Raw genomic sequence first — 15,437 nt, forward strand, 5'->3', positions numbered from 1 at the left:
AATTTAGCCTCAAACCTTTTGAAAAACGTTTTTGGGACATAAACAATATGACATAAATACTTTTTAAATGCATGGTGTATCACCTTTAAAGGCTGATTTTACGCTAGCCAATGTACAAGCCCACACCGTGTCTCTTTGCGACAGTTGTGAGCTTTATAAAGCTGCTTGTTTTGAAAAGGGGGGGGAAACAAGTTTGACCCAAAATCGTGGGACGCCAGGATCGAAAGAAGTGCGCCGTTTCTCTTTGCAGTACTACACACACACACATGTTTTTTGTTGTTCTTCAACTAACTCGTGGGCCACACACACACACACACACACACACACACACACACACACACACACACACACACACACACACACACACACACACACACACACACACACACACACACACACACACACACACACACACACACACACACACACACACACACACACACACACACACACACACACACCTTTATCACTGGTGTGAGACGGCTCTCAACAGGTTAATATTTATACAGACCCTCGAAGCACACCTCGGCTCTACATGTGCTTGTGAGTGACATGTGACGGCGGCCCTTCCCCTCCACCCGCAAACAAACAGCACATTTATCAGCTAAACACTGTACACGGCTTGAATAACAACAGAACCAGGTCAACTCACATGTCGCTTTATTTCTACGGCAAACAACTTCGTTTTGTCATTGCAAAGGTACCATTAACAACTGCCCTTCTGTACAGACCGTCATGAAAAGCAAAACACAATAATAAAGTTAAATAAAATAACCTAAACAAATATAAATACAGATATGAACATTTACATGGCGCGTGGATAGAAGGAAGGCCGATTCGGAGCATGCATAGTGAACGGATGGCAACGAATACCTTGTTTTTTGTTTATCTGCAGAGAGGGGGAGACGATCGGGACAGTTTGATGATCGCCCAGATCATAAACCTTCCTCTCCAGTCCAGAAGACAGACAGTTACTGTACTTGCAAAAGGAATGTGGCCTCGTTGGAGAACATTAAAACCCGTTGAGGGGAAACAGGGAGAGGAGTCAAGTACAACACACGTCGGTGTGATCAATACAGAAGGGGAATTTTCTTCGTGTACGGACACGGAATATTCGATCCATAAAATTCGGTTACATCGGTTCTGAAGTCTTTATGCTGCAGATATCTTTCTTCCTCGAGTCCAAGCACATTTTGTGTTGTGTTGCAGTACGGTACGCCTGATTGTGTGTTACAGACATACAGTACATTACAGTACGTCCGTTTACTTTCATTAGTACAATAAGGCCAAACAACAAGAAAAAATAAGAAATTCCCACAAACGGTGGGTCAAAATAAAAGTGAGTTCCCATTAAAGATTCTTAAATTTCAACACTTGACTTGGCTCATGAAAACCTACTTAACACTGTGACGCCTCTCTCACTCTGTCTGCATGGAATCCTGTTGAACATACCTGTTGAACTTAACCAGCAACCCTGGGATATGGAACATGCAGTTAGCCACTGCATGTTCATCGTATGACCCGTCATACGATGAAAACAGCTGATCTACAAGCACATCGCTCACAATGTGCTATGAGCTGTGAGCAATTTTGACAGCAGAACACTAGTGTACCATTTGTATAAATTAATTTCGGCCTAATAACATTAACAACATGCTCAAAATGGGGATAACAATGGGAGGTGTTTATATTGTTAAGCCATTCGGCAAGATGATCTTAAAGGCAAAGGTTAATATTTTGAACCTAAATCCCATTGCAGCCTACTGATGTGAGATCATATACTGCAGCAAAAAAATTAAGTCTTCTGTGTATTTAGAGCTTGCCTGTGCCAATGGTAGAACGACATGGCTGATTACGTCAAATTTGATGTCATCGGGTGTACAACTCGTATATTTCGTAACCCAAGTGTAGAACGCAGAGGAGGGACGCTGAGCTGTGCACAGTCCCCCCTCCCGCCCCGTCCGGACATCAGCTGACAACCCAGGAACAAGCAGGAAGGTCTGGCAGCAGACAGTGGGAGAGAGAGGCATCACAACATGAATAAATATCAAACCTATTACAGTACTCTCTCTACTCATTTGCCTTTTCAAAGCCCAGTCTTAAAAAAAACGTACCTCACACAAAAGCTAAAAAAAAAAAAAAAAAAAAGTGAAAGTGAAAGATGCTTTCAAATGTCCGGAGTGCAGAGTGATGTTTGTTCACAGCTGTGTCAAAGTGGACCGTAAAGGTCTGATCCACTGGTAACCACGGCAACCTCCTCTAGCCAAAGAACAAGTTAAGAACAGGAGATGACTAAACCCAGAATGTTAAAAGTGCACTTCAACAGCCAATAAACTGGGCCCCCGTCAAAACAAACACTCAAAGTTGAACGTGTGCTGCCAGATAACATGCAAGCTAACGTGCAAAAAAGTGAGATAGCCAACCCGTTTTTTTCTTTGTTTGTTTGTTTTTGTTCTTGTTTCGTTATGTAAAATCTTTGCGAAGCGCTGATCCAAAATGTTTATGTACAATCATTATTATTTTCCTTGCAGCTCAGGTTTATTGTAGAAGCTGTTATAGAAGGGAGGTTAAGAGGTGAACTCAGAACCTAAGACTGTTTCTGTTTCATTCTTTCCGACAGCCGTAGACAGAGTTTTAACACATGGATTTAAGCTGCCGGTTTCGAGAACGAATTTACAGAACCCTAGTTACATTCGTAACTCTCAATTCATAACGTTGTGGGTCAAAGATTATGCGGATTACACTCTTCCAGCTACAATGCTGCTCACGGTCCCACTGAAGAAAGGTGTGTGTGTAATATGTGTGTATGTACAAGGAATAAGGCTTGGTCGAAGTCTTTTGGATTCGTTCTGGTCCGGTCTGCGCCGTCCGCCCAGCCCTCCCCCAAAAGTCAAAGCAGTTTGCGGTATTTGCACTGGGAAAAGATTTTCCTCTACGCGTAAAAGTGTTCAGTGTCTGGGCAATAGCAACATCCCAGATCCTACAGGGAAGATGACATGGGGTCTTGGCGTGTTTCCGGTGTTTGTCTATGAAAGCAGGATGAAATATGAGAAGATACAAGATGGCGAGATGTTCTGACTAATGACGGTGGCGTCTACTTAATAAGCTCGATGAGGGTCATTCATTGTCTGAAGTGACAGGAACAGAGGGTGGGGCCTTGTTTCGGTTCATGTCGGTTCGCTGATTGTTATTTCAAAATCAATTGCAATCTTTGTGTCTTTCCTTTATTCTGTGGTACAGAGAGACCTAAGTACCACCTAATAAAGAGCAGCAACTCTTGATTTACTTAAAAAGATTGTCAAATTTATTGCTGGATTATTTTCTCGGTTTGGTACCTTTTTGAGTTTAACATTCAATTCACAAAGAGTAAAAAAAAAAAAGCACTTGGTTGCATGGGCTTGCCTTACCCCATTATACAATGACTGACAAACACAAAAATTGTTATAATGTACCATCCGTGTTTCCAGGAATCCAAGTCACATTTCTGTATTTTTCAATCTGGCAAGATTTGGATTAATTCCAGCTTCATCCAAACAGCAATTTGACAGGAACGTCTTAGATAGCGACATCCTTTCATACCGCATACCTATAATTCTATGTGTAGGGCAGGGGTGTGTGTCTGGACCTCATCAGAACAGCAACACGTCTTCACCTGAAACCAAACATGATTTACATTCAAGACTTTCTGGAGGAGTAATGGAATGGTTCACTTTCGCAGCTTCGCCCAGCTGATGGATGCTCAGCTGGCTCTGCTGAGGGTTCAAGTGTCTTGCTCAGAGACACTGGGCGGACCGAGGGTCGCGCCGACGACCCTTCTGATTTCCCAGACAGCCTCTCGGCCCACACTCTGTTTACAGCAGCCCACGACCTGCAGTTGCAGCCGTGTACAGTACAGTAAGCTCGAGCAGGACACTGAACCGTCATCTGGATCAATTCAATTAACCAAAGGCGAAAACAGGGCGACTGGAGGGAAATGACAACAGAAGACCAGAATTGGAGATTTCCACGAGAGCGGAGTGTGTGTGGCTTAGAGAGGGGGGGGGGGGAGAAGAGGCACGGTTACGTTTTCCGGGGATGGATGATGTGCAGGTTCACTTTTGAGCAGCAGACGTTTCGACCGGAGTCTCCTTGTCCACTAACTTTGGGCCGAGACGTCGGACGAACTGCTGCTGTTGCTGTTGGTGGTCTGAGCCCTCTTGATGTACAAGTTCAACAGCTTCATCTGAGGAAACAAAGCACATCAGAGAAAGACGTCTTACTTTAATTATGCTCACATTTCCATCTCACCTGCGGCTATTCTCGGCGCTGGACACTCTGATTCTGTCACGCGACACGGTATGGAACGGGCTTTTACTCCCAATAGCTAATCTGAGTCTTTCGGCAATCATCTACCAGCTGGCCGCAGTCCTGGCTCACCACGTCTCTCTGGCCTGCGCCCTCTTCGCTCCAAGGTCAACTTCATAGCATCGTCCTGGAACGCGGCCAACGCGCTTCCGCGGACGTGTTGACCTTGCCTCGAAACACTTGTTTTTACTTTCTAGTTAGCTAGTGGCTTCAGTGTGATTCTGATAACAACATCTACATACTTTTTGAGTTGTGCAGCGTTTAACATGCAAAAAAAGAGGCATGCACTGTACTGTAACTGTGGGGGAAGATGGGAGATGTCTGTCATGTGAGGAGACAGGCCAACAAAAACGAGGCGAGACGATTCAGAAACCACGGAAGCTAAAACTAGACTGCACTCTGTCGAGGTGCCAACTTGCCGCTTGTTTGGAAAGTTGGAATTTATGTTGAGGGGCCGCTATAGAGGGCACCTCCAAAAGCACTTTAACACAATGGAAGCCAAGGTTTCTAACATTTCTAGCTGTTGCTGCTGCCGTCGTTCACTTACGCTTTAATTTTGAAGAGCCTCGGAAGCTTTGTGCGTGTGCATGTGAGTGTCCACTGACGATTGAGGAAGATAATCCATTTGTTTACAAAAGCTCGCGAAACTAAAATCCAAACCGGGGCCGACCATCGCAGTAAAGTGTCGCCGTGAAAACAGGCAGATCTCTGCTTCCCTGGCGTTCTTTGCACCTTATTCATAGATAAAGCTGTTTTTATGTTTCAGCCTAGAATGGTATGCAGCCTAGATCCTCCATTTTGTTTCTCTGCGAGCCACGGTATGACGTATGGACCAGGGTCTTTCACAGGGTGCACATGGCGGATGCAGCTGCACGTAACCAAGTTAACCCTTTGTCTTGTTGAGGGACGAGACAACTTCGTTTTGGCACAGCGACCTCCAGTGGCCGTATCTCGTTACTGAACGAGTTTGGCCCCCAAGTTGTTAACTTGGGGCGCCACAAATGCTGTTGAACCGTATGGTGAAAATGCCTGCAGCCTCCTTGGGTCCTAACGATACCTACCTCTACTTGGATCTTTTTATACATTGTGCACACCTGCCTAGCCCAGGGGCAGAAGGCCAGGTCGGATGTTTGCATGTCAGAAACTAAACAATGTGGGCTATTTGCATTCTGTTATTTTATTGTGTTGTGTTGTATAATTGTAATATGGATCTCCCTGGGTGTGAAATAAAGATTTTATATTGTTATACTTTTACTTAGAACTAAGCTACTGTATGATGACTAAAACTAAGACTAAACGTATTGACAATTTCGTCAACAAATAAAAGCTTTTATTCAAAAGACAATTACTAAATCTAAATCAAAAAATTCATATATACTGATACAGTACATATCATGCCATCATGCTCCGGATAAAAGATACATGTGCATGTATGTACGAGAGGGAGTTCCTGGCAATATTGCTTTATACTGTGGCTGCCAGTCAGTCAGTCAGTCAGTCCATATCAGAGAGGGTCTTTTGTAAACGTGTTACGTTATGTAACTCAAGGCCAACGGAGCGTATAGTGGAAGTAGGACAGTCGCCCCCACAACCAGCTCACTCCAGCTGCAAGTCAAAACACAGGAGGATGATAAGGTCCTGTATGTATGTACAGTATTTGTAGGAGCTGCAGAGTAGGTCTGTGTGTGTGTGTGTGTGTGACGTGGGGGACAAAGTACTCAACCCCAGTACTTAACCCCTTTAAGCCTAGAACTTTTGAATGCTTTAACCAGTGAAAAATAGCAGATATACAAGCTCACAGCGCGGCACCGAGTGCAGCGCTGCGAGCTTGTAGATCTGCTATTTTTTTTAAAAGTCGTGGCCAAATAAATATAATTTTGGGGGTCCTTCACATGAAAAAGTTTGAGAACCACTGACATAGTAGTCTCTCAAGAACAGACTAACTGAGCTCCAGTTAAGTGAAAAGGACCCTTTCTTTGACGATGGCTGGCCAGATTGCTGACATAGAAACATAGGTTTTTCCAAAAACCTTAGAAGGATTCAAAAGACACTTATAGAATCGGGTCAAAATTAAAAATTTCACGATTTTTCAAAAATAGCAGATCTACAAGCTCGCAGCGCGGCACTCGGTGCCGCGCTGTGAGCTTGTATATCTGCTATTTTTCAATAGTTAAAGCATAAAATAATAATACACTAGTATAATGTGTACCCGTTCTGAAAGGGTTAAAGTCAAAGTATAGATACTCCTGGTCAAATATTACTGCTGTACTGTAATGAGCTAGTAGATTGACCCACGTATCTGTGTCGCGTTAAGACTTGAACCCGCTTTTACCATTATTTTATGCTTTAGCTATTAAAACATATACAAGATATACAAGCTAATTGGGGACCGTATACAAGCTCACAGCGCAGCACCGAATGCTGGGCTGCGAGCTTGTAGATCTGCTATTTTTTGAAAAAATAAGTATTTGAATATTATTCTAATGTCTTCTAAATCTGCGTGTTTCCATGTCAAACTTTTACATGTCAAGGACCCCTAGAATTATATGTATTCGTCCGCCAACCCCCGTCTCAAAATATTATGTACTGTATCAGGGACCCCCAGAAGCAAATATTTGAGTTACAAATGTTCGCTAATATATAATATATATATATTCAAAGATTTGCAACAAAAAAAAGAAAAAGAAATAGCAGATCTACAAGCTCGCAGCGTGGCACTCGGTCAATTGAACGCTAATGTGGTTAAGTTTGTCAGTGGGTTTTATAAATATTGAGAAAATGTAAACTATTAAACAACTATTAACTGCTTTCGAATAGGGATAGTCGAATATGGAATTTTTTGCCTTTATCTATATCACCGTTATTGAAAGGTTGGCCCATACCCCAACATAAAAGCATGAATGTAGTATTTTTATGAATAAAATAATAAAAATAAAATGTAGTCTAAAACGATATATCATTTTGATATCGGTTCGATACCAATATCGCATTTTAAGGCTAACATCGGCCGATACAGGTTATTTTTTCCATTTTCTGAGAAGTAACCATTTTGGATATGGAAGGTTTCCACCCGACAGTGACCATTTTGTGTGTAATTATTATTACCTTGCTGCCGGTCAGCTGCGCCAGGTGAGGCTTGAGGTCTTCTCCAATCACAGAGTAGATGGCCACCAGGCAGAAGACACTGGCCTTCCTCACGCTGCTCTCGGTGTTGTCGTAACCCTGAGGAACACAACACGTCATGTCAGCTAAACCACTGCCTCCCAAACACTGGGTCGGGGCCGATGTTGTTTTTGAAAGAAATATAATTTAGTTTCAGTCATAATTAGTCACCTGAAAAGTTTTAGTTTTAGTCTAATTTTAGTCAACTAAATATCATAAGATTTTAGTTGACTAAATCTACAGTTGATTTAGTCAACTGAAATGTATTTTGGCAGGCCTTGATGGCATCGTAATGACTGGTTTTACACTTGGTTGCGTGCTGAAAATAGCCGATCTACAAGCTCGTTATTAAGCTTGTAGATCTGCTATTTTCAGCATGCAACACCTGAGAGCAACCAAACATAAAATGACTCTTCTCCTCAAAAGTTTTAGTCTAGTTTTTATTTTGTTGACAAAATTGTCAATCGAAATAGACAATCTCCAACCTTACAATGTGTTGATTTTTACTATTTATTTGAAATATGTCAGTAATATGTCAGTTCTTTGTACATTAAAGTTATTTGTGTAACAATTAATTGTCAAGTAAAATGTCATGATGGTGACATTTTGCTAAATGCAGCCCTGCAGACAGACCGACCGACAGAGAGACAGACAGACAGCATTCCAGAAGAGGCAGAGGTTATGACAGTGAGAGCACGGTACACGCAAACATTTCCAGGTACAAATAAGGCAAGTTGTTCCCACTGTCCAAATATGAACATGTTGTCCAAATAAGCCTTTAGACGCTGGAACCGCGTGCACACACGCACACGCGCGCGCGCGCACACACACACACACACACACACACACACACACACACACACACACACACACACACACACACACACACACACACACACACACACACACACACACACACACACACACACACACACACACACACACACACACACACACACACACACACACACACACACAAACTCTACAAGGTCACACCATTTACACAAGTTGTCATCTCTGACTGGTTTTCTATTAACGCTCTATTATCCTATAAAGTACATTGAGGTTGTGAAATACAGTAAACTGCATGATCAAATATAGCTATATATATCTATATATATAGACTTTATTTTAAACTTCTTAGAGTGAAGCTAGATGGTTTGGTGGCATGTTGCATTAAATTATGTTATGTTAGATTCGGTTGTGTAGCATTATTCAATTTATTTATTTATTGAGTTGTGTGTAAAGCACTTTGTAACCTTCTTTGATCGATCTCCTGAAGTATTTTATAACTACTTATTACTACTATGCCGATGGCCCTCCAGTTATGGAATACAGTACCTGTTGGAACCGTTGTGAAAAACACAAAAGAAATGAATACTGTATACTGTACATATTGTACCAACAACTACCCCACAAATAGTCTGGGATCACTTCACTTTTCGGGTTTGTAACCGGTCTGGAGCGGAAACCACAAAACGTCATGTTGTAGTACTCAAAGGACTACAATTTGCCGGAAAGATCAAACCGGATTCAGTTTTAACCCAAAATAACTCCCCTGCGCTCAAGGACATACTTTTAGGGCCTACTTAATAAACTCCTTGATGCGGAGTAGTTTTGCTTTTGAAAAATGTGTTTGTTATATGCATCTTTTAGTCCAACTGTTAGCGACTGGAAAGACTACACTAGGCTACTCGAGCATTTTAATAAGGATTGGGGACACAAACGGAGGGAACTAAATCAAAGCGTTGCCGCTTCTTCTAGTGGTTTGCGCGCTTTAGACGGAAACCAAACGGCCTGTTGTGAACGAACACCAGGCTTTCTCTCAGAAAGCCTGGTAGGCGAGGTTACCCCACAAGGGGTTTCTGGGTTGAAAGGTATAGTTACATGTACTGTAGGTGTTCCCGGTATACATGGGTTAAATTAATCTTAGCGTCCCTTTTCGGGGCATGTCATTTTAGCCTGGCAGGGCCATCGCTGCGTAGCTATTAGTCTGGAATCTCTACATGGAACCTGTATTACCAAGAAAAAAAAAGATGCCTCTGGTGATTAAGCCGCTCCATATTTGCATACTGGGCCCTGATCGGTCCCTCAACTTCTGAGGGAGTGAAATCCAATCACAACTGAGCGGTGCCAGACCAAGTCTCTTTTTTTTTATCATATTTGCAATGGCAGATTCGCTGGTTTCCAGGCTAATGTCATTTGGCTAGAATTGGAGATTTAGTGTAGAAGGGAAAATGGAGGGGACCTTGTATATCGTCGTTGTCGGGTGAAAATGTATGTCCAAAACCGTTCGTTTTGCATTTATCATTTTAAAAAATGATTTAAACTAGTGAAAACAGACGATCTACAAGCACGCGAGGCGTTGTGTGCTTGTAGATCTGCTGTTTTCATGACTTTTGTGCGACGGCCTTGTGTGATGAAGCAGGGCTTTACTTTGCGAAAGAAACGTACAAATGTGAAACTTGGAGATACGAGGTTTCCACCCGACAGCGGACGATATGCAATACCCCTGGGGACCCCAGACAATGAAGTATAGGGTCTACGTCATTATGTTGTGTTACAGTATGTCCCTCGTCATGTCAAGTCATGTCATCTACTGTACCTGCAACAGTCCAGGTATGATGTCTGGCAGCAGTGTGATCAGTGAGTCCTTGGTGATGCGCTCTATGACCTTGGTCTGCATCTTGATGGCAGCCAGGTTGATGGGGTAGTCTGCCGTCTGGACGATGGGACACAGCACCTTGATGCACTGCTCTGGGTGGATGGAGCCTGCCAGGGTGGCGGCTGCCTCCTCCGCCGCTCGCACCACCTGAACCACGGACAAGCACAACAGACAGTGGTGGAAGAAGTACTCAGATATTTTACTTGAGTAAAACTAGCAATACCGCAACGTAGAAATACTCTATTATATAAATCCCTCTAGGACCCACTGTTGTAATATTACAACGTTTGTATTTTATCCAAAAAAAGGTTTAAATCATTTTATTTTAGCTCCCCCTACCACATCACCATCGGATCCTATAGTTTAGTATTACAATGCCATTGGCCAAAATATTTGCATAGAAATACCCCCCACAGAGGCTGACATTCACACCCGCCACAGAGGCTGACATTCCAGAGTTTGGATGAACAACATCTAACTTTTTCACTGAAACTATTCCTCACTAAAACATTTGTAAAATGCCTGTACTATTTTTTTTGGTGATCATTAGAATTTCTAGAACATGTACACATGTTATTATTGTGAAAAATATCCCCCATATGTAATTTAGAGCATGATTTATGATTTATGGCTATAAAACTTTTTTTTTAAACATTACATTTTCCTCTGATTAGGACTCCTACAACACCATCTGATTTTTTTTAATTTTTTAATTCAAGTATTTCTATTTTTGGGTCTTAGAGGGATTCATACAACAGGAAGTTCCGACGAAGCAATCTGATTGGTTGAAATAGTTTTCATGTAAAGTTCAGGGACAGAGTATAGCTAAATGTGGGATTAAAAATGTACACGTTTGTTCACATTTCTATGAATATCTTCATCTCTTTCCTGCAGCGTGCTATGGTACACCTCAAAGCTACTGTATGGTTAAGTTTCAGCTGCTGCGTGCGAGGGAGGGACCCACCTCCTTGTGAGAGTCTTTGTGGGCTTCCAGGGTCTTCATGATGGTCAGCTCAGCGTAGTTCTTGAACCTGGCCGGCTGGTTCTTCAAGATCTCCTTCAGAACGCGCAGAGACATGGCCCGGATGGTGTGCTGTAGGGTGGACACTGGGGCATTAACGACTTGTGATTTTTGCAAGTCGACTCGACTCAGTAAAAAGTTGAGTTGAAGTCGACTTTTATCGTTTGATGGACGTCATCACATCACACACGATCCTCCCAATTATTCTCACTCAACTGTAAACAAACCAACATAAAGTATAGAGGGTATCTTCACATTTCTAAAGTGCCAATTTAAGGACTTTTTAATACCTCTAAAATGACAAATTAAACATTGTCCAAAATGTCAAATATATAGAGGCAGACATTGTGAAAATAGCCGATCTACATGCTCACAATGCCTCATGTAGATCTGCTATTTTCACAATGTTTTTTTTTTTTTTTTTTTCAACTTCGACTTTCTCTTGTGGGAGTCGACTTATGTAATGAAGTCGACTGAGTTGACTTGTCGACTTTTTCGTTAATGTCCTAGTAACCTCGGAAACCCAGGCTTTTATTTTGGCGATAGGAAGAAAAATAAAAGCCTGGGGTAACCTGCTGCAATTTCTGGCATAGGAAGTGGGAGGCGGGCCATGGCACAGATCGTGAACCAATAGGAACCACCGGCTGTTTTCAGCCGGTGGATCCGCCCCCTCTAGAACAAAATCAGCCTGTGTTAGGGAAGGCTAATGCCCTAGTGGACACCACACTGTATCACCATCCACACTACACCACAGCATGTCTAACCACAGCTACTACTGTCTAATGCAGTGCTTCCCAAACACTGGGTCGGGACCGTTTTGTGGGTCACAATAAAATATCCCTTTGTTTTTTATCGCATCATTGTTCGTCGACTACCTTTTTTCATTGACAAAAACGAAATAAAAACAAAGATATGTTGACTATAGATTCATAACTATGACAAAATACTGTATATTGACAATTTCGTCAATAAATAAAAACTAGACAGATTTTATGTTTGGTTGCACTCGGGTGTTGTGCTCTGAAAATAGCAGATCTACAAGGCAAGCTACAAGCTTTTACCAACTGTAAAATCAGCAGTTACAACACCATCAATGCCCGCCAAAATACATTTTTGTTAGACAAGACTAAAATCTCATGATATTTAGTCGACTAAAACTAGACTAGAACTTTTCAGATAACTAAACATTACTAAAACTAAATGACATTTTATTGAAAAGACTACAGTATGACTACATAAATTAAAGCTGCATCAAAGTTTGCTGTCCAAATGAACACTGCAGTGCGTCATATACGTCAGGGGTTCCCAAAACCTTTTGTCCCAGGACACCCCATAAATATTTGTTTTAATCCGAGGCACCCCTACATTAAAACTTTCACTCCCAGCACCTTATATTTATAGCATATCGTCGTTGTCGGGTGGAAACCTTTTATGTCCAAAACCGTTGGTCTTGTATTTATCATCTATAAAATGTACTAAACTAGTTGTGTGAGACAGTCTTGTATGATGAAGCAGGGCTTTGCTTTACCAAAAGACGTACACAATTGAAACTTGGGGATACGAGGTTTCTGCCCGACAGTGACGATATTTTAGTGATTATGTTGTGATATAATAGCCATTTTGGTTAGAACTGACTGAAAATAACTTTGTACGTCAAGTTTAAAATGATACTAAATATTTTTTCAAGTGTCCCAATAAATTCAAAATATTATCAAACTATCTCGCGGCACCTCTGGACTGCCGTCACGGCACCCCAGGGTGCCCCGTCACCCACTTTGAAAACCCCTGATATACGTACATCCTTGTCTCCCAGCGTCTCCAGCAGCAGCAGCAGGATGGTCTTGAAGTGTTCGTCCCAGACGGCCGGGTTGTCCTCTCTGATGATCTTCAGCAGCTCCACCAGCGCCCCCTTCCTCTCGTCCGCACGCTCGTTGTGATTGGACAGCTCCTTCAGGAGCTCCGCCACCAGGTCACAGTGGTCCTGACCGACTGTGGAGAGTGGACGAGATATGCCGTGTTCGTTTCATACGGAACGAAGACTCTCAAATGACAAACGTGTTTATAGGCATTCACACGCACGCACAAAAGTGTTTGTTTTTTTAAGACACAATAAGCCGGCGATTTGTTTACTACTATTTACTGTAGGCCTAGTTAGTCCCCCCTAGGAATCCGCGGAGAAAAAGTCTTGATTCCGCGGAGAACAATCCTGATTCTGCGGAATTCTGCGGAGAACAATTCTTGATTCCGCGGACATTAAATAACAATCTAAAATGACCAGTTATCAAGCTAAAAATTATATAGTTCTAATAATCAAGTAAAACCCTTCATGAAATAGCTACAATTAATTGTAATTAGTGGTTAAAATAATCGAATATTCGAATAATGATTTTTGAGAATACAAATCTATTATTAAATCTATAATTTTTTTAAATGTTATTGTTTTTAAAAATTACTTTCTGTTGCAAAGACTATATTGTCATCCAAACCATGCCCATAGTAACCACATTTTAGAGGATAGCGAGCCTACCTACTACCTAGTATGGGTGTAATATTTATTTATTCTCTTCTGCATTAGCATTGTTATTGCCAGGACCATAGAGGCATAGAGAGGAACTATAGTTCAGGACACAGTTTCTGTCAGGAATGTGGGTGGGACCGGACCATCCAGCGTCAGTGCAACTAGCAGGAGGGAAGCTAAGCTATTCCCCCAGGCTCTGTATGAGGTGGCCACTGGCCAGACCATGTACAAATCGTTTTATAATAGTAGTAATAACTACTACCGCCGCTCTGCCGCCACTTGCGATTGTTATTCCGTGAACGTCTGAAAAGTTCGCGAATGGCCGAGAAATCCGCGGGTGGTTGCCAATTCCGCGATAAATTCCGTGATCGCGGAATCGCGGATTCCTGGGGGGACTACCTAGTAGCTCCCGATAAGTCACACTCTCCCATGAAAGTCCACGAGGCATCTTGGTTATACTTATTGTGTCTAAAAAGCCACATGTACGCATGCCACAGCCCACTCAAATAGAAATTCTAAAATGGCTAAAATGATAGAAAGCAGTATATGAAACATTTTTAACACTCATATTTTCTTTTCTCTAATTACTATCTAAAACATGAACCCTTGTTGTAAAAAGAAAAACAAAGTTATCCCTTAAAAATATATATTTTTGGGGTTAGGGGGGTTAGCACTCAGTAAGCAGGTCAGTAAGTAAAGTCAGTAAAGCACCATTCAGCTGGGGTTAGGTAGAGTTAGTGAGACATGAAACATGATAGATGAACTATCCTGTACAAACACACTTAGTTAGTGTCAGTCAGTCAGTCAGTCTGTCAATTACAGTAGTTGGTTAGTCAGGAGGTAGAGTGCATCATTACCAGAACCAAACACCTTGGGAAGTACCATCTTGTTTTCACCACATTCCTGCCGACGGCCTGGAGAGACGGGTGGAAGGGATGAGACGAGGGAGGGATGGAGAGATGGAGGGAGGGACGGGGAGATGGATGGAGAGACGAGGGAGGGACGGAAAGACGGAGGGATGGAGAGAGATGAGGGAGGGATGGAGAGATGGGAAGGAGGAATGGAGAGAAGGATTGGGAGGACAGAGGAGGCACAGCGAGTGATGTGATGATGACGGTGAGTAACGGATGCAGAGTAGCTCATGTCCCGCAAACCACAGCTCTGTGATGTTCACAGTAACCGTAGACACGGTGGCTTTCTTCTATGTTTATCCGACAAAACACACAAAACAAATTTGACAGGCGGAAATTCAACTCTAGTCTACAAAATGTTATTCATAATTCCATGATGACTTCACGGTCAACAGATGGGTTCTGACAAAGACATTTAATGAATGATATGAGAAAGTGAATATCGTCGTATGCACGAGTTCTCTGCCGCTCTGTTGCTTCTGTATTATAGGCCTAGAATTATTGACTGCTTTAACTATTGAAAAATAGCAGATCTAGAAGCTCACAGCGCGGCACCGAGTGCCGCGCTGCGAGCTTGTAGATCTGCTATTTTTGAAAAATTGTGAACATTTGAATTTTGACCCGATTCTATAAGTGTCTTTTGAATCCTTCTAAGGTTTTTTGAAAAACCTATGTTTCTGTGTCAGCAATCTGGCCAGCCATTGTCAAAGAAAAGGTCCTTTTCACTTAGTTAGTCTGTTCTTGAGAGACTACTATGTCAGTGGTTCTCAAACCTTTTCATGTGAAGGACCCCCAAAATGATATTTATTTGGCCAC

The 15,437-nt window shown here is 42.2% G+C and overlaps 1 protein-coding gene across 1 annotated transcript in view; it reads right to left on the minus strand.

The window, feature by feature from the left end:
- Nucleotides 1-645: 645 nt before the first annotated feature.
- clasp1a (cytoplasmic linker associated protein 1a) overlaps nt 646-15,437 on the minus strand; it is a 119,183-nt gene continuing 104,391 nt past the window's right edge. Inside the window, exons 33-38 of the mRNA XM_080753603.1 lie at nt 14,568-14,624; nt 12,991-13,181; nt 11,136-11,264; nt 10,112-10,318; nt 7,450-7,566; nt 646-4,222 (exon numbers count right to left, since the gene is read on the minus strand). Of these exons, the coding sequence (XP_080609729.1) occupies nt 4,136-4,222; nt 7,450-7,566; nt 10,112-10,318; nt 11,136-11,264; nt 12,991-13,181; nt 14,568-14,624 (788 nt within the window). The 3' untranslated portion in view covers nt 646-4,135. The remainder of the gene's footprint in view (nt 4,223-7,449; nt 7,567-10,111; nt 10,319-11,135; nt 11,265-12,990; nt 13,182-14,567; nt 14,625-15,437) is intronic.

Source organism: Nannobrachium achirus, assembly GCF_963921795.1.
Source record: "Nannobrachium achirus genome assembly, chromosome: 22".
In the NCBI taxonomy this organism is placed as follows: domain Eukaryota; kingdom Metazoa; phylum Chordata; class Actinopteri; order Myctophiformes; family Myctophidae; genus Nannobrachium; species Nannobrachium achirus.